The sequence below is a fragment of the Stegodyphus dumicola genome, chromosome 1 (genome assembly GCF_044657685.1).
Source record: "Stegodyphus dumicola isolate Sdum_Otavi_A_Nest chromosome 1, ASM4465768v1".
NCBI classification, from domain to species: domain Eukaryota; kingdom Metazoa; phylum Arthropoda; class Arachnida; order Araneae; family Eresidae; genus Stegodyphus; species Stegodyphus dumicola.
Genome location: NC_140768.1, coordinates 85555434 through 85576329, shown reverse-complemented (window position 1 = coordinate 85576329; position 20896 = coordinate 85555434). Strand labels below are relative to the sequence as shown.

At 34.2% G+C, this 20896-nt stretch overlaps 1 protein-coding gene across 1 annotated transcript; it reads right to left on the bottom strand.

The window, feature by feature from the left end:
* Positions 1-582: 582 nt before the first annotated feature.
* On the bottom strand, positions 583-14905 carry LOC118181603 (U3-aranetoxin-Ce1a-like). Its single transcript, XM_035350759.2, has 4 exons — positions 14761-14905; positions 7924-8038; positions 2823-2920; positions 583-740 (listed from the first exon to the last, which is right to left on the bottom strand). The coding sequence occupies exons 1-4, from the start codon at positions 14806-14808 to the stop codon at positions 720-722; spliced, it is 282 nt and encodes a 93-aa protein (XP_035206650.1). The 5' UTR covers positions 14809-14905; the 3' UTR covers positions 583-719.
* Positions 14906-20896: the final 5991 nt, after the last annotated feature.

The following is a 20896-nucleotide window of genomic DNA, read 5'->3' as shown; positions in this document are numbered from 1 at the left end:
GCCAGATTCTGGTATCAGTTCTACAACTCGTAAATATTCCATAATCCGTCCGCCGTTCGACTATTTGCAAGCTGATAAGAAAAGCTATAAAATGCCCGATGTTTTGGCGCTTCCGCTTATAAAGTGGAGCTTGAAAGTGCCCAACGTTTTGGAACTCACCTTTATATAATTAAAAGAATTTTGAAATTATATTTGTACTAAACATTTTAGCCCAAAAGCGGTTTTCATATTGATCAAATTCTTTCAAGCAATGAAGAATTTTTAATTAATTAAATTTATTACAAAAGAAAACATTTTCATATAAAAATTCATTTTTCTTTGGTAAGTATCAGTCTCTAACCGTAAAATCTGTTTGGATTTCACAGAATTTGAATCACGCTATATCTCTAGAAATCTTATTTGTGACGCAAAGACATGTATTATACAGTTTAAAGAGAATGAAGACTTTGAAGAGATACTTTTTTGATTTCAAGTTACAAATATCTTTAAATGTTATATATATATATCATGAAACTTAAGTCTTACAGAATTTTTTTAAACTGAATAAATACTCTTGTGACCATAAAAAATGTAAAAAGACAATTCTAAGTTTCAAATTAATTTATTTGATACAATTTTTACTCTTAAATATTAAAATTATCATCAGTTATGATGTTATTAATCTTTTGTTAAGGACAAAAGCAGAACATTCTTCAGTGTCCTCAGCAGAATATTTTCATCTAGCTACACTTTGCATGGCCCTGCAATAAGAAAAAAATGATATTTTATTACAGTTTTCAGATACAATCTACGCAACTTCTGTTTATAAAATAGAATACACTCTAGTGAGCTACACCATAATACTATAGAGCAAGGACTCTCAACAGTTCCTCTGCATCGATACACTTTAAATGAATGATTTTCTTCATTAATCCTCTACATTTTTCTCTTAAATATACAGTACAAAGCATAAGCATAAAACGAATACTTGTACAAAAATAACTTATAGTTAAGAATTAGATTAAGAACATAAACAAAAGTTTTGGAGAAACGGTTTATTAAAGTTATGTTTTATTATTTTTTGTTTTACAAGTATAAACAAGTTTTCAGAATCAAAACTGCATATTCTAATTGCGCAAAAATGTTATTTTAATTAATTTAATAGCTGCTCTTGATGATTTGATAGAAATTTTTAATCAGTTCTTTCAAAAATATTCAATTTGTTCAAATATTCAGAGGCGGAAAATTTATCTTTTTTTGTTGCTGCCATTGTGATTCCGTAAAGAAGCAACTATAGATGCCATTACGAGAATATCGAAAACCTTACAGACAACTAAACGATTTCAAACGTGGTCGCATTGTACGGTTGCGAGAAGCTGGGTGGTTATACCGAGTAATAAGCCGCCACCTCCAGCGCACGGACACTGTTGTGCAAAAATATTGGCAGCAATTGTTGCTACAAGGAAATTGCCGACGAAATGAAGGCTTTGGAAGGCCAAGGATCACAAATGCGAGGCAAGATAGGATGATTGTTCGCCAGATCCGAACCGCTCAAACGGTATCATTGCCGATTATTCAAGGCACTACAGCCACGTCTGTACCTCCCGTGGTACCGTCCACCATCTCACGGCGCTTGTCTGAGGCGGGGTTACGCTCACAGAGGCCTTTAAGACGTTTGCCTTTGACTTCACAACATCGGCGGAGTCGTTTGGAATGGTGTCGCAGCAGATCTTTATGGCTGCCATCAGATTGGCATCGTATAGTGTTCAGCGACGAATCCCGCTTCACTCTTGAAGCAGATGATCACAGTGTTCGCATCTGGAGAGGACTGGGCCAGCGGTCCCAACCAGCCTTTGTTTTACAAAGACATACAGCCATAACCCCTGGTGTGATGGTGTAGGGCGCTATTTCTTATGACAGCAGGTCATTTTTAGTCATCCTCCATACATCGTTAACAGTTCAACAATATAATGATACCATCCTGCGGCCGGTTCCATCACCCTTCATGGCACGTCATCTTGGAGCCATTTTTCAACAAGATAATGCCAGGCCACATACCGCTTGCATATCTCTGGACTGTCTCCGTGCGGTTGATACTACTCCTTAGCCAGCAAAGTCACCCGACCTTTCACCAATTCAACATGTCTGGGGTATGGTTGGCCGCCAGATTTGGGCAAAGCAAAATATCGCAGATCTGGAGCGATAACAATGAATACCTTTCAGAATGTATCGCAGGATAATATTAGGAACCTCTACGACTCCTTGCATCGACGAATTCAAGCATGCATTGCCACCATCGGTTCGACCAACTACTAATTTGAACACTCAATGGGTGATTGTGAGCCTAGAACAGGTACTATTACCTTGATATTTTAATCATCTTTTGATCTCTGTATAAGCTATACAAATGTTCGATTTCATCAAAAACAACCACTTCCTTCACGGTGCTTCGATTTTTTGCAAAAGAGTGTATTTCTACTTTAAAAAAAAGTTTTTTTTTCCCTTTCTTATGATAAACTATTGCATATCAGAACTTGAATTATATGTACCAAAATTTTTTAATTCTTGTCATTTCTTTCAAAGCATTCATTTCAATCATTTATTTCATTTGGATCTGTTTAAAATCGTCAGTCTCCGTCTCCCCCCCCTTTTTTTTTTTTTTTTTTCTTCTCTGGTGTATTTTACTAAGTATGAAAGAGTGAAAAGGTTTTTTTTTTTTTTTTTTTTTTTTTTTTTTTTTTATCGATTTAAAGACGTTTACTTTGATTCTCGCAATTCTGAAGTATAGTATTATCTGAAGTATAGTATCAAACAATTAAATTATTTATATGAGAAATATTTACCTTATCCTGCTTCTTACATTCCAGGCCTTCTACGCATGGGCAGAGATGTTTGTAATATTTTTCTTCATGCATTCTGTCATCCAAGAAACAGAACTGACCTATTTAAAATATTCAGACTTTATAAATATACTTTTATTAAATAGATACATATGCATTATTTAAAGCAGCTTTGTCCAAGCAGTACTCCAAAAAATCTGGGGCTTCGCGGGGTAAAATGAAGAATTCCATTAAAAATCAAACTATTAAAAACATTATATATTAAATACTGAAATATTAACTTTAAGCTTGTATCCAAGGCAATATGCGAATTATTTTTCTTTCATTACATAATTTACGCGTAGCATTGGATTTGAAAAGAAATACATAAACTATACTTTATATCAACTTACTACTGCACCTACTTTACTAAATACTACGAAACGACTCGCAAGTAACTCTTTTTGGTTAGGATCTTACAAAATTGTAGAATCTTTTGGACAACGCCATGGAAACCCCTATTTTTATAAAAAAAACTGCACCTTTTGAAGACCTACTTCAAAGCGATTGCTGCTTCCAATATTTTATTTAAAAATACAAAGTTATTGCTTCCACTTCGGATTTGTAACTCAAACAATCAGAAGAAATGCAAACTATTACATACAAATTCACTAACAATTGCACATCGTCCAAATCACCTAGTCACCCAGATCTAGATTTAGACGGAGAGTTTTCGAAAAATGCGCATTAACTTGTTGGATATTTTTATGGATTATAGAAACAATATTCAGCCACAAGCAGATTTTAAGTTACTGGCATTTAAATATCCTACGAATCTAGACATTTGTTTTTTAAAGTACTGATAATGTAACTATCATCCAATTAAAGGTGAACCTAATCATTTTTCTCCGCAACATCAAAATACATACAACAGTACCTTTTATCAGACATGAAATAGGATAAAATGTGCACTGCCTCTCTCCTCCTAGGAAATTATCAAATTACTTTTATCGGTTATCAATATTAGAAAAGTATTGATAACCGATAAAAATTTCCTGCCGTTCAAGATTTGATATTTTTTAATGTGTTATGCTTAAAGTCTTTCAAAAGTTTCGTAATGTTGTAAAAAACTACAAAGGGATTTCGCGGTTAACTTCATAACACCAATTTAAAAAAATATATATACCGATTTCTTACACTAAGAACTTCCCTGCTAAATTAGAAAAACCGAACAGTAAATGCTTATGTGATGCACCATTTTGTAATAAACTCAACATTGCATTTATTGATAGGATGGTCCGCTCTTATAAATAATTCCTGCAACTTTCATATTCGCTAAATGAAGGAATTTTAAAACTCTTACTATCACAGATTTTATTAATTGCATTTTATGATGCACAAGATAATACTATGAATGTAAGTTTCATTTAGCATGCCACGAGGACTGTTTCTCAGTCTGTGCAGAAGCATATTTTAAGCTTAACTGAAATATGTAAGCTTGGGAATATTAGAGTCTTAATCTATATTTGAAAGATTCGAATTAGGGTTTAATATTTGTGCAGTTCTAGAAGTCAAGAATGATAGATTAGAAAGAAACTTGTAAATAGACTTAAATCTTGAGCAATGCCACTAATTATAAGTCATCAGTATTCTGTTTGTGGTGCGAACTAACCTAAAATAATACAGATGTTTTCATAGGTCCTGAATTATTCTTTTTAAATGTATAAGTACGTAAACGCAGGTGATGGCAAAAACACACTATGTACTACTATCTTGAGAAATAGCCAGAGTATTGAATCACAGGAAATGCGGAAATAGAACCTTCTTCTTGTAGGCAACCCGGCGCCTCGTATTTACAAATATCTCAATAAGCTCAGTACAACTGTTATTAGTTCCATGGATAATTTGGGACTCATGGGAATTGCCGCGCGATGCGCACAATACGCAACGACGGATAAGAGTAACTGCTGAACAGATGCTGGTACTTTTCTGTTGCTGGATTAGGCACGCCTCCCATAAACTCGAGTCTTTCACAGTCTTATAAATATAATTGCCTTTCTAACAAGCCGGTTACAATTATTAGAAATATTTTAGAAATGTGGTAGATCGTATTATCTGCTTGCAAGTAATAACCTTTTGACTCAATCTGTTACCTAACTTTAATCTAGAAATTTACAATAGTGTGTAAAATTTAAACAATAAATTCGATTTTTAACATACAACCATGAAATAATTCAAAATCGCTTTTTGCGATCAGCAGAATGAAAAGCCAGCTCATTAGAAAAGTAATGCATATCCAAATACCGGTACCTTGACGTCAGAAATTACGTCAGAATACGCAAAACGGTAGGAGTCAGCGCTCGCAGTGCAAGGCAACTTAAAAAGAAGAAAAGAAGGTGCATTTTCAGGCATTCTTCTGCGCGTGAAAGTGAAATTGTACGTGCACAGTATGGCTATAAGTAAACATCAGGACGCCTTTCACATTTGGTAGAATTATTGGCAAGTTTGTAGAGGTATGTAGTGTCGCCGAAGAGTTTGGATTTGATAAAAGAGTTATTTTACGAGCTTGGAAAATCTTTCAAGCGACAGGACAGCTGTAAGAAAGTTTGATATTAGTCGGCCAAGGAAATCAACCGTGACTGGTGACCGATGTATTCCCCTGCAAGTGAAAAGATATCGAAATCAGACAGCGGGCAGCACTGCTCAGTAGTTTCGCACGGCAGCCAAATGACAGGTGTCGAGGCCAGATGACTTCGCAAAAATATCCTATTCCCGCCGTCGTGAAGGCTGCATACCTTTGACAGCACGCACCGTTTACAGTGGTGTAGAGAACACAGATTGGATACCTCATCAATGGAGTCACATCCCCTTTACTGATAAGACCATTTCAGTCTGAAAAAGACTTTTAGAGCAAGTTGGACTTTTAGAGCAATGGAAAGAGGTATGGACGCGCTTTCATCGCACTAACATTAGGGAAAATGACCGTTGTGGTAATCCTGGCGTGCTTGTATAGAGAGGCATTACGATGGCGGAGCTCCACATTTTCGACAGAGGTTTACGTACCGGAGATCGTTACTCTGATGACGTTATCCTCCCATATATGCGTTTATTCCGGGGAATCATTGATCCTGATTTTGTATTATTGGATAACAACGCATGGTCTTGGACTCATGCTGTTGAGGATATCCTGGAAAGTAAAGATATCCAGACAAGGAATTGGCCAATGTGATCCCCTGATTTAAATTCCATTGAACATGTAGGGGATAATTTAAAAAGACGCCTGACGGCAAGGTCATATCCTCCGAAGAACATCGGACAACTGAATCAGATTGAAAAAACTCTTAAAGTTTTTAATCTGGTGTTTAATACCGACAGACGATGCAACGCAACCATTGCAGTTAGGGGAGGTCATAGCCCTTACAAAGGCTTTTTGGTTTGTTGTTGTCTCTCTTGGTTAAACAGTTTTTGTAGCAATGCCATTCTGTCAATAAAGTCCTTTTCTATTCCTTCAGTACCTATTCACTTTTTTTGCTGCTCAACTTTTCTCATCCTTCAAACACTACCTAGTGCTTCTGCAGTATGCATTTCATATCTGCCAGTTGATGTTTTGTAGAATTACGGCCACACTCAGAAAAGTGACTGAAGTTTTGCCCATAAGTGTATAAATAAGAACATACGTCTGTTTTCACATTTGTTTCATAAAAACTATAAGCCTCGTGAATGTTTTAAATAGTTGCAATACTTTCAGTTGTAATAGTTTCTTCAACGATCGCATTATCTGTAGAAGACTGTGGTCACAAAATCCCCAGATCTAAGTCCGTTAAATTTATGAAATTCAGACATTAAGAACTATAAACTGGAATGACTTGAAAAATTCATTGAGCCTTGTCAGGAAGAGAATTCATATATTTAGATTACTGAGCTACGCTGATCACCAAATTCAGATAAATTGTCTTGCAGGTAAACTTGGAAAAAATGACTGTAACAAAGTTGGCTTTGCAGCTTCTTGGCGTTTTTATCATCCATTAAATGTTGTTACGCCATCCATTGCTCGCCGAAAGAGCACGCTCCTGATATTCGTAAAAAGCTAAAAATAATTTATTTCTACTTCTAAATAAATGAAGTTTTCTGTGATTTTGTTTCAGAGATGTGGCAACACGCGATTATTATTTTTATTTATAATTTTGTTCTAAAGATGTAATAAGTGTGTTGTGTTTCCAGTTTGTAACGTTGGAACAAAAGTAAAATATTTATGATATTTATTACGTAGAGTTTTGATTTCCAGCCCATTCCACAAAGAGGTGAACATAAACACATATTTTTTATTTATTTTCTTGATGCAGACAGATTTAAGCATGCGTGTAGGGAAAATGAAGTTTCCGTATATATATCTTCTACTTTCTGTAAGCATTCGTATTCTATTAAAAACTATTTTCTTCAGGAAAAGAAAAATATTTTATTCTGCCTTATTACTTCTCTTCGTTTCGTTTTTTCCATCATGATGCAGTATGAATGACTTTCGAAGTAAACTTCCCATAAACTAATTGTGTAGTCATAAGTTCCTTCAGTCTTAGAGGTGCTTCTTGCAAATTGTGTGCTGTTTCACGCATTTTTTTAATTGTTTACTTCAGCAGATTACATTGGAAATTTCCTTCTAAAGTCATTCCGCAGAAGAAGTTTCATAAATAGAGAAATTCCCTTATAGCGAGTATTATTTAAATAACATTTATGTTTCAAATTACAACAAATGCAACTAAAAACTGAAGTATATAATCATTTATGTGAAATTTCTAGAAAATGATCACTTAACCAACATCACCAAGTTTACTTCACCTATGTGAAGGATAATATATTCAACCGAAAATGGATATGTACTGCAGACTAGAAAATAAAAGTTCTTAATATTGCTCCAAAAAATGAAGAAATGTCAATTTTTTACTTAATAAAATTAATTTTATATAATACTTTAATTACTATTTTGTTAATCGCGAGCTGTAGAGGAAACATGAAACAAAAGAAATACAGTTACGCATTCTTTTACACTCATAGCACATTGTCTTTGCCGGCGCTCAATCAAATACCAAGCAGATTAAAAGAATTCTCTAGTATAATGATTAAGACTTACCTTCCTGTCTTCGTTTCTTGCATTTTGCTGCGGAAAACTTGTGAAGCTTCAAACAACATTCATCTGCTGCGCAGTCAGATTGAACATCACATTTTTTAACTTCATCCCCTGCCACCTTTATTAAAATAATAGATAAATTAAATTAAATTTTTCATCATATTTAACGTTATTAGAAAACATTACTTAAATAAATGTTTAATTTTCAAATAATCCTGTTACGACATTAAAATCCTTCGTAAACTGCACGAATTTTCAGCCCGATATAAACATCGGCAATTATGAAATACTTAAAGTTTCTTAAATTCTTAAGCGTACTTTCTTGCTCACTATAATAAGAAACAGAAGATTTGCACCTTTCACCTGAAATTGATAATTATGAAAATTTTCCTTAGTAAATTATAATGCAGTAATGGTCTTTAAACACATAATCCCTATCTTGTAATCTTTGTTGCTGAGTTCGAATAATTAAATCCTTTGAATAAAAGTATATTAAATCAAGCCCTCCCCCGAGGTACATATTTTTTACCCAAAATTCTGTTTTTATTTCTTAAGATCGTCTTAAATTCTATGCTTCATCCAAGAAACTGTTGAAACAGCAAAATGTATTTTATTCCCATCGCAGTTCATAAACTTCGTTTACTGGAAGTAAACAATGTTATAACACTCACATTAGAAGAAAAAGGCAATATGAGAAGGATAAGCTGAACTTGAAAAACTATTACTTCAAAACTATTCAGTATTCAATATTTTAGATAACATAATACCTCATTATATTTCGCCATCCAAAATTTTGTCTATTACTCTTTATATGCATACATGATATTGCTATGAAACAGAATATACCGTTCGACCGAAACAGTATACTTTCTGAATTAAATTTTGAAATTTGAAAGCATTGGTACTATTGTAGATTCATAGCTGAATTTTTAATTTTCGTCCTAAGCAATATTAAAATTTAAAACGTCTTATAACAAAAAATATAATAATGAAGCATAATAATGTTTCAAATTAAAAAAGCATTAGAAGTAATTGAGTATAGTTTATTTAATTCTAGAGTCATTATACTCATCGAAACAGGAGACTTAAAAATGTAGAACGTCCTCGAACTCCGGACGAACTCCGGACCTCCTGCCTATTAGCCCAGCGTACTTCGAATTACACCACGGAGGTGCGCGTTAAGGAATATATTCCGTCCCTTATATTCCGTCCCACTAAAAAAGTGACTGAAGAGCAGGAAACAAAACCCAATCACGAAATCCTGGTATTGACTAATTATCTTCCGCTACATTTTAGTTCAGGAGCCCCTTTCGAGTGATTAGATTTATCGAAACAGGAAAACGCGAAAAATGTGCAGTGTCCTCACCGGGATTCGAATTCCAGACTTCTCGATTGTTATCCGGATGTAATTTTTCAATTACACCACGAAGGCATGTGTAAGGAGGAGAAAATACCCCACAACATTAAAATAAAAGTATTCTTTAAGAATATAATTCATACATTTTTCTGTATTTTTAGAGTCCTCATTATACGCTTAAAAATGAAATTAATCCTTCTAATGTATTTATATATCTGCATGATATTTCTATAAAACCTGTAACGTAAGCCCGGTGTATAGAAGAAAGGAAGGGTAACGTGGGCAACCTGTGTTCTAGAATTACTATGTTGAAAGGAGTTTTTCAGTTTTACAGGCAAATTGGTTTACTTATTAATGAAATACATAATAATTTATCTTTGCATGGAAAGGAGCTGCATTCGAAAAATAAGCAAAATTTCAAAATAAAATGCGGATTTCCACCGAAAACGTCGAGGAGAAAACAAGGCAAGGCGAAAACGTTGCTTGGAAGAAAAGAAAACATCGCAGTTCTAAAACAGCACGGTACAGAAAATAATGCAGTTCAAAACCTTCGCAATTTAAAATCATCACAGTCAAAAATATCGTGGTTAAATATTGTTACGAATTTGGTATTTAAAAAGCTAATGTTAGTTCAATTATAAATTAAATGGTTTTATTTCTCGCGCAGTGCAGCGCGTGACGAATATTAAAAGAAAGCTAAGCCGGAAAATTGAAAATACAAGAGCGCGTGCATTAAATAAATAAATATCTCTTTTTGATTTCGAGAAAGTACTGGAAAATTCTAGCGCGTGATTTTAAAATCTTATAAAAGGAGGAAAACATCTCAGTTTGTGGTTGTTGCTTAGTTTGTTGTTGTTTAGAAAACTGCTGTTGTTGATTGTAGCGAATTCGTGGATTAGCGTTCTTTAGCTGTTTTGAATTACGTTCTATTGTACATTTGAGTAGTTAAAAGATAACTACTGTGAGATATTGTAATACTGCATGATAATTTGAGAAAATTTAAGCATTTTTGTTGTAATAATAATAAATTTTTATTCATTTTTTATCGGACTTGTGCATTCATTTCATAACGAACCCGTACGCACGCAACAATTTTTGGTGCCAGAAGTGGGATTTGAATGCCAATAACAAGAGCGATGGAAGAGCAATTAAGGCAGTTAATATCAGCCTTTGCCTCATTTAAAGAAGAAATTAAAGAAGAAATGAAATTGGGCCAGGAATCCGTTAAGGAAGAAATGAAATTGGGCCAGGAATCCGTTAAGGACGAAATGAAAGCCGTTCAAGCTGGTCAAGAAGATATGAAAAGAGAAATTACTTGCATAATAGAAAATAAATTTGAAGCTATGGAAGGCAGAATTGACGCAGTTGAAAATAAAGTTGGACATATTGAAGAAAAAGTTTCTTCCGTAAAAGATCATATTGAAGAAAGAGTTTCTTCGGTGAAAGAAGAAATAGAAAAAAGAGTTTCTTCTGTAAAAGAACATATAGAAGGGAGAGTTTCTGCTGTAAAGGAACGAATTGAAGGAAGACTTTGTGCCGTCCAACACCAAATCGAACAACAAATTGATGAGAGAGTTTCTGCAGTTGCCAAAGAAATGGATACTTTAAAGAAATTCGTAGCGTCGGCAGGGAGCAGGAGTGATGATTTTAAATTCTTATCAATGCCTGCTCGTCCACCTCTGAAGCTATCCACATATGATGGGAAGACCTCCTGGCAGGTGTATAAGACACAATTTTCTATCGTGGCGGATGCGAATGGATGGGATTCCCAAGCTAAAGCCTGTCATCTCGCCGCTTCTCTAAGAGCCGACGCAGCGGATATCCTTCAGGCTCTTCCCGAAAACAAAAGGTTAGATTTCGAAGCTCTGTCCGGCGCCTTGGAGTTGCGCTTTGGGGAGAAGTGTTTAAAAGACTACAGCAGGCTCCAATTAAAATCTCGTCAACAGAAGCCTATCGAAACACTTCAGGAGCTCGCCACGGATGTTGAAAGGCTGTCCCACCTCGCCTTTTCGGAGTGCCCGACAGAAACAAGAGAAATCCTGTCGCTGCAATATTTCATCGACGGCATCCGGGATCCTGAAATACAGAAAGCTCTTCGAATGGCAGATGTAAAGGACATAAAAAGCGCTCTGTTGTACGCCATGAAGTTCGAGGCAGCCCAGCAAGCAACTAATAGAGATCGCTACCCAGTTAGAGCTGTGCGAGTCCATGAGCCAGTGAATCAACTGATGGCTCGTTTAGATGATTTTACCAGACAAGTCAGTGGCTTGAGACGGAACATAAGTGAAAAGAAACTAATTCTAAAATGCTGGAACTGCGGAGTTGAAGGCCACATACGAAGAAATTGCATAACATCCCGAGGTACGGAAAATAAGACCATTTCCCAGCAACGACGCAGTAAACTAATTAGTGACCATATCGAGGAACGGAGGTTGTCAAATAATGAAAAACCTTGTTTTAAAGCGCTTAAAATTTATACAGTGAGTGGCAACAGTAACGGAATGTCCATTAATGGGAATATCGATGGAGTTCCTTGCGATATGATCATTGACACAGGAGCTAATGTTACCATCATTAGGAAAGATTTAGCTGAACAGTTTAAAGATAAACTTATTTGGACGCCATCCTGTGTTACCCTTCAGACTGCGTCTGGTGACAAGATCGAGATAGCTGGAAAGTTAAACGTGAACATCACGTTTGGAAGTGCCGCCTACCATCACACGGCATATGTGGCGGATATTACAGATCCATGCATACTCGGATTGGACTTTTTAAGGAAATACAATTTTTCCTTAGACTTGAAAAAGAACAAACTGCTTTCAGCATCTGGTGACATGACTATCCATCCTCAGAAGAGATCCTCACCTGGAAATGCCGACGCCTTGTCCGAAAGACCCAGCTCAGGAAGCCGCCGAAATCATGCTAGGGTCGAAAAGAAACGCAAGACTACCAGCTATTCTCCCTCTCAGAAGCTCTTCGGTCGAGACCTTCGTCTGCCTTGTGACCGCCTGTTTGATCGCCATACGGATGCGCCTTCATCGCCTGAGGAACACATCCAAGATGTACAGGCCCGTTTTGAGGGGATGCACCGTCCTGCACGAAAGCGAGTCAACTTGGCGACGGAGAAAGTGAAGACCAGATACGACACGCGAGCTACTAGACATAGATCCAACAAAGGAGACAAGGTGTGGTTGTGGAACCCGATTCAGCGAAAAGGACTGAGTCCTAAATTAGTCACCTTCGGATGATCCATATACAGTGCTGAACACGAATGACGTCGTGGTTCGGATTCGTAAGTCTTCGAACTCTAAATCTAAAGTCGTTCATTACGACAGTTTATCTCATTACTATGGCCATAGTACGTAATGAAAATAATTGTAAATAGTATCAAACCATGGTCCTTTATGTTTTTAAATGTGTATTTGATTTGATTTGTGTTTAGTATTTGATTTGTATTTAGTATTTGATTTGATTTGTATTTAGTATTTGATAGCATTTGATTTGTTTAAGTTAGTTATTGCATTTATTGTTCATGTTGTTTGATATTGTAATGTAATGTTTATGCCTCAGTTGCATTTATGCCACAGTTGTAAGTTTAGCTTCCTGTCCAGGGATTGTACTGCCCGGGACGTGCAGTCCTTGGGAAGGGGGCAGTGTTACGAATTTGGTATTTAAAAAGCTAATGTTAGTTCAATTATAAATTAAATGGTTTTATTTCTCGCGCAGTGCAGCGCGTGACGAATATTAAAAGAAAGCTAAGCCGGAAAATTGAAAATACAAGAGCGCGTGCATTAAATAAATAAATATCTCTTTTTGATTTCGAGAAAGTACTGGAAAATTCTAGCGCGTGATTTTAAAATCTTATAAAAGGAGGAAAACATCTCAGTTTGTGGTTGTTGCTTAGTTTGTTGTTGTTTAGAAAACTGCTCTTGTTGATTGTAGCGAATTCGTGGATTAGCGTTCTTTAGCTGTTTTGAATTACGTTCTATTGTACATTTGAGTAGTTAAAAGATAACTACTGTGAGATATTGTAATACTGCATGATAATTTGAGAAAATTTAAGCATTTTTGTTGTAATAATAATAAATTTTTATTCATTTTTCATCGGACTTGTGCATTTATTTCATAACGAACCCGTACGCACGCAACAATATAAAGCACCTACAAATCATCGCATGACAATAATATCGCAGACATGCGTTTTCAGGCTTCAAAAAGTCGCATATTCGCATAAATATTCGTGAGCTCATAAAGGAGTAAGAAATATTTTTAGTTTTATGTTTCATATTTTTGAATTAACTAATAAATTTTTGCTGAAAAAATAAGCAAGAAATTTAAGTATTCAAAAACTGAAAATGAGTAGAAAAATAATGCTAGGTAGAGTAGTTAACAGAATTTTTAACTTATACAGTTAGCCAATAAAAGTCATTTATTACTTAATCTTTTTTATAAAGTTTTATTGGTAATTTATCATGAAAAATATTTTATAAAATAGTTTAGAAAAAGGAAGAGGAGAAACTGCTAGTGGTTACCTCTATTAAAATTACTCAATTAATTATCAAATCATAAAATTTTGTTAAATGATATAAGTAGCATTAATTTTCTATCATTTTCAGTCTTTGAATGCTCAAATTTCCTTCTTAATGTTTCAGCAAAAATGTATTAGTTAATTCAAAAATATGAATGTATTCCAGTTTCCATCTTGCTCTCAGAAGTCATTATACGAATAGGCACTTACAGTTTTTAAAGCCTGAAAAAGTTATGTCTGCAAAGATTTGTAGGCGCTTTATTTTTTACTAGGATATTTTCGAAGGCGATGTTTTTAAACTTTAAAGTTTTTAACCGCTTTATTTTCAACGACGATGTTTTAGAATTGCAATGTTTTAGTCTTATTTTATTTCTCCCAAGATGTTTGGTACGGCGACGTTTTCATCTTCGTTGCTGTATCAGCGACATTTTCGTCCACGATGATTTTTCAGCGATATTTTCGCCTGTAACCCAAAATTTCAAAGAATGAAATGTTCATTTCAAATTTTAGTCGCAAATTCGTTTAACTTGCTGAAATATTCCAAAACTAGAAATTTGACCGTACGAGTTGATATAAGTAATTCGCATATTATCATCTTTGCTTATAAAATTTCTCAGATAGATATAATAAAGAAATTTTGAAAAATGAATTTTTCAAGCAGGAACTATAAGATTAATTCTTAATAATAATACTAATATGCTATTCATAATGCATTAAATTTAATAAACATAATCTTATTAAATTGTACCTATGTTTACGTTGTGTAAAATCCTGCTAGAAATCATCAAATGGCAGATAAAATATTAATTTTTTAATTACATTATAAAACAAAAGACTTTTTTTTTTTTTTTTTTTTTGTTGTTGTTGTTTTTGTTGCAATAAATTATTTTCGAATTTATAAGTTATTGAGTATGCAGACCAATACAAAATTGAATAGCAAAGAATCCACACTCACCAGGGCAACGATGAGAACAAGAAAAGCTATTACGACTAATGTCTTCATGTTGGATGTTAAACGTAACTTTCAAAGACGAGTTTTTAAATGTTCGAAACGTGGGAATATTCCCAGCAAATCTAAATCGACAGCTGCATTTAAACTGATTTCTAATCAATGAAAATAACTGAAAGATTACATAAATGTGTTAGTATCACACAATTGAAGGTGAAATTTTTAGCAAGCAGAGAAAAAAAAGGGGGGGAGAAGAGAAATTTTTTTAATTTTATTTTTATGTATTTATTCATACTTAAAACTAGGCAAAAAAGGCAGTTAGAGTTTTCTGCAGATTTTGAGTAAAGTTATTGAGTGTACTTTGAGTTTCTTTATTTATTTTATTACTTATTTGAAATGAATTTCAGTTAAATCCACGCTAAACTTGTTTCATTTGCCTAATTTTAAATTTTACATTGTTGCGTTTATCTCTCGATCGAATTTCTTGTTTTATTTAAAAACCACTGTAAAGAAACCAGTTTCATTTTAGGGAAAAGTTTCATATTTAGTAGTAAAATTCTATATAATATACTTTCAAGAACAGGTATACGCTCATAAAATACTGTCTCTCAAAAACATTAGATTTTCATTATGTAATTTATGTCTTCCAATTCATTGACCAGTACTTTCATTCTTATGAAATTTTCACAAAGAGTTTTAGATAATCTAAAAGAAAATATGCACTAATATATAAAAATAAATGCCTATAAGATGTGATTTTTTATATTTTTAAACATTCCCAGCAAACTATATTAATCAAGAAAATTGTTTAATCGGTGGATAACAAAGTTTCGTTGATAACCCCTTTAAAAACAGACTTCTTCTTAAATTACCATTTTGTATAAATTACAAGTTCATTTTTTGTTTACTCCCATTATCAGCATCATGACAAAATTGGGAATTTGTACTGGGGGCACTGTTTTGATTTGATGATCAAAGAATTTTGATTTTTTTTGCATACTATTTTAACTATCTTGTACGAAGTAAAAAGGAAGTATTGTAATCACGAAAAATTTCGGGTATCATATTTCAACGAATATATCCATTTTGAACGCTATCGAATGCAATTTAAGGATGTTTCTGCGTTCTGTACGTAATGTACGACATCTGCATGTAAGTATAGAATAAGGGATTCTTTTTCCCCAAACGAATCATAAAACTGCTTTAAAATGGATTTAGAAGAGAGTTTTCCGTGGCGTCAGTACATACGTACGTATGTATGTATATATCTCGCATAACTCAACGAATATTCTCACAACGTTGAAATTTTCTATGTGGGATTGCTATAACATGTAGATGTGCACCTCCCTTTTTGATTGCAATCGGCCCCACCAAAAGTATATACATATATATATATCCACTCTATTACTCGGCTCAGTCAGCTCAGTTTCTTTATTCTTATATGTTTTTAAATTGTGCATTTTTTGTCTTAAAAATGATTGAATTACGTTGTTCTCTTCCGGTTAAGGTTTTTATGCCTTTAGTTAACCTACCTGTTATAGTTGTATAATTATCAACAATTTAAAAGCTCTTTAAGTGCGGCTAAGCCTATTTTTTTTTACCATAGCAGCCATGTTTGTTTACATTTGAAACTTAGCAGAATTGTGGATTTGTTGCCAATCTAGAGAAACTAAGCTTCGCAACAACAAAATAACGTCTTCTTTTATTATTGCGAATAAAATTATGCTTAATTCATTCTGGAATTATCATTTGAGTTATCCCATATATTGACTCAGCATATCGTTCACAACAAATTAGATCAGTTTCTAAACCTTCAGTGTCTTTTTGCCGAGTGGTACCAAAAGTAAACTCTCAGTTTTGTGCACCGAAAAATCTGTCTTCTTGCCAGCTGGCCGAATTGCTTGTTTTTGCGTAGAAACAGTAATTTTATTAGTAAAAAAATGTGTTTCTAATTTTTTAACTGTATTTGGTGTTTTATGTTTTATGTTTATATCTTTAAATTTTTAATAAAGATATTTTGTTTTTTTATTATTTTTGCCTTGCCGTGAAGTGAGAAATGAATTAATTGAATGAGAAATACATCTCTAATGAAATTCGAGGAAATAAGTATTTCATATTAGCAGAAAATATTGTCGCCAATCTGTTTCGAACAAAGCAGAATGTTTATGAGTAGCGCATGCGTATTAGGTAAGCAGTGATGAATCGTCTATGAAAAACTGTTTAATTTTATTTTTAATTTTTTATACGTCGTTTTAGATTTATTATAGTATTTGAATAGAACATGGGGCAACAGTCACATAATTCTTCAGATTTTTTTTTCTTATTCTGAGTTATAAAATGAATGAGATGTAATACTGTTAAGTGAACCTAGCGCCAGAGTATTGCTATGGTAAATAAATATAGTGAACTTTAAAAAGCGTGTAGAGGCATTAGGTATTTTTTGGAAGCAGGCAAGATGAAAAATTAGCAACGCCTTCGCCGGGAATCGAACCGCGGACCTTTCAATTACGCGCTGAACGTGCAGACCACCACACCACCAAGAAGGCTGGAAAAATACCTTATATACTCCTCCCTTTTAAAAGGCGACTGAGGTTTTAAGGAGACCCAATCGCCAAATCCTGGGTGAGGAGAGTCATCATCCAATACCCTTTTAGTTCGGGCGCCACTGTAGAGACATGAGGTATTTTTCGGAAGCAGTCAAGATGAAAAATTAGCAACGCCTTCGCCGGAAATTGAACCGTGGACCTCTCGATTACGCCCTGAGCGTGCAGACCACCACACCTTGAAGGTTCGCCAAGAAGGCGGGAGAAATACCTTCTAAGCACATTTTTTTTTGTTGTGGTTTATGCGCTATCGACGAATTAGATTTAATTCAATTCAATAAGTTTAAATAAAATACATTAAAAAATGCCTCTAATTTCCTAATGCGTCTAATTTCCTAAAAAATGCGTCGAATTCCGTACAAGGAAATCATGTGGTGTACACATATTTTTTAATATTTTAAAAGGAGGATGCAAATATTCTATCAGATTATTACCTCACTTATTACCGCATTTTTTCGGTTCGTGTATTTTCCCCCATACATTTTAGAACTTCTATTAGAAACCAAGGAATTAATCGCATAATTTTTAGCTTAACTCTTGAGTTCAGGGAATGGGCAAAAAATAAGCTTCCACGAAAAAGCACATGGTAATATTTGCCATGCATATTAAGACCGCTGATTTAAGCCTGAATCTAGATTCATCGTCCCTTCTCAAGGCGATAAAAATGGAAATGCTTGAACATGGAGGAGAATAAAGCTAGTTCCTTATGAAGATTCAATAGCCAGGAGATGTTGAAATGGGAGCAGCAAATAAATATTTACTCATACTGCCTGAATATGAACATCCCTGCTGCTCTCGAAAGCAAAAATTCATTTCAAGAGCTGAAATGTCATTTCTTTTTCCTTCTTCCAATGACTGATATCTAGCCGCTAATTGCAAGAGGATATTATAGGTATTGAAATATAGTTTGCAAATTTCTTCTTACTTAATTCCTTTTAAAATGTATTGCTATAAACCTTTACCGATAATAAATCTTTAGATTTAAATTAGCGGCTTAACAAGATATTTTGCCTTTTTCCAAATCCAAGGGGATTTCGAAAAAGTAGAGTAGCAGAGCAATGCACAATGTTAAAGTGCAACAACTGCTGACAATAGCTGTTAACTGTTAAAGTGCAACAACAGTGTAAAACAACTGCTATTCAACATAACTAAATCGGTAGATGTAAAAAAATGGTTTTGTGGCATGTTTTTAAACGGTATTAATGGCGGAAATGAATCACTACGCCACGTTTCTGAAACTGCGTAAAAATTAGGCTTTTAGTGAAATGTTTAAGGGGTGAAAGGATAGATCGGAATTCGCAGAAGCTTTTAAAAGCGGACATCTGCACACTCACATGGTTCGTTTTTACAATGTAGTCCGTGACTGATCAGAGTCCCCTCGCCTCATCGGCTCGTTCTCTAGTCTGATCGGCGATCTCACCGGCCGGTTATTAATATCGCATTACAGGATAATACTGAAGAAGCTTGCTTCCTTCACGATTTTCATAAAATTAACATCCACCTTCAAATTTGAAATACGTAAAGTTCTCATTTCGAAGCTCCAGGATATTTTTTTTTTTTTCTTTAAATTAAAAATTTACTAATTTAAGCACTTCATATTAGGAAGCTCTAGATTTTTTTTCTTTCGGGAAAATCACTAAATCACCATTTCACATTAGGTCCGTTTGGTCCATGTAGCCAACATAAGTAGCAGATATATATCAAGATCTGTTCTCCACAAACTTTGGTATCGATGCAACAGTAATAGTAAGTCGTTTTCCAAAAGATAATCAGTGTAAGGTAAAACATAAATATGGGTTTCTTGTCACTTTTATAACCTAGTTGTTTCTATTATAAAGTGCTTTAATTTAAGATCTTGTGCTAATAAAGGACAAATTCATATAATATTTTGAACCAGTTTGTACACTTATAATTTTTTGATTATGAAAGGTTTGAAAATAAAACATAAGATAATTTCTTTGTAAAAACAACCAAATTAGGTGAGTTGATCACATTTTACATAATTTTACGGAAATCGGGAAGAAGGCAAGCTTCTAAAAAATTATCGTCATGCGCATGTTTTATATTCAGGAGAAATTTAATGTTTTCAGTCGTAACAGTAGTTTAGTTTTAGGAGCAATGACATTTTGAAGTGCTGATGGTATTGTTCATTCTTTTCTACGGCTTTGCATATCAATATAAAAACCATACCCGGTTAAGAATGCGCGTGGCACTCGTCGAACTGAAGATGTTCGATAAAATCGAAATTTATTCTGCTATCAGGGGTCACTCGTTTCTCCCAAGTGATCGAGATTTCGGAACAATCAGGCATATCGTCAGAAGAAATGACTGGATCTATCAGCTAGAAGAATATGAAGAACTAATGAGGATGTAGAATCATTAGGTTATTTTGAAGCCGCAGGCGTAAAAAATGTGCGGTGCCCTCGTCGAGACTCGAACCTGGACTTCTCGAATACGCGCTGAGTGTGCTACCATTCCACTACGAAGGCAAAGGAGATAGAAAATACCTTATAAGGAAGAAAGGTCAATTCGTGACCTGAAATATGCGATATGATGATTCCTTATGAATTAAATCGCTCAAGTGCTTATTCTAGCAACCTTATAAGGAAGTTAAGCAAAAAAGGAAATTTTAATGCAATATGAGTAGACACTGATCAAATCAAGGAATTCAAGAAGTGTGTGGGTGCTACTTCCTATAAAATACCATGTGTATCAGATAAAAGCTATGGCAGAAAAGAAGCTAAAGTAACCTTCAAGATATCGTTAATGCGGCATTTTATCATCTGTGACCCACGTAAAGGCAATCTTCTTCCACGTAAATGCGATTTGAGACAAATTAGGTTTACCTTGCAGCAATCTCATGACTTGGGCGTAGTAATCCATTGAGTGAAGGAAAGAATTCTATTAACAAAATAAGGTCGCGGATGTTCAAAATGCATTCAATACATACCAATCGGGCATATAGACTTTAACATCAAGCGGTGGCTGACAATGGAAATAGAAAGTAAGGAAGAGAATGGCGACGCAAACAATTAAGGTTTCATTACCATTTGTGGACATTTTTGTCTTTTACTGCTTATTGTTTATTACTATATTTTTAACACCTTCAGTCGTGTTTATGTAACAAAATAAAATTTAATTTTTTATGCTATTAATTTCATTTAATTTTTTACAATAGATAGATTGCACCTTTCTTTCTTAGTTGAAGAGAATTTAGAAGATAGTATGTTTCCAATGATTGCATCTTTTGAAAAGAATCCTATCTTATTTACTACCTTTTTTAAAAATAGATAGAGTGTATCTTATGTTTTCATAAAGCTATACTACCTTACCGTGACATTCGTTTTTAGTATAAGCATCAGCAAATAAATATTTCATAACAATGAATGTTTTCCCTATTTTGTACCCAACCTGGAAAGAAAAAATATCGCAAGCTGTAAAAAGTGGACATGTATAAAATTTTTTTATTCTGTGTTGGGACTCATGAAAACTAAATTGTTTAAATAACGCTCGATTACATGGATCCTAGTTACATCAAT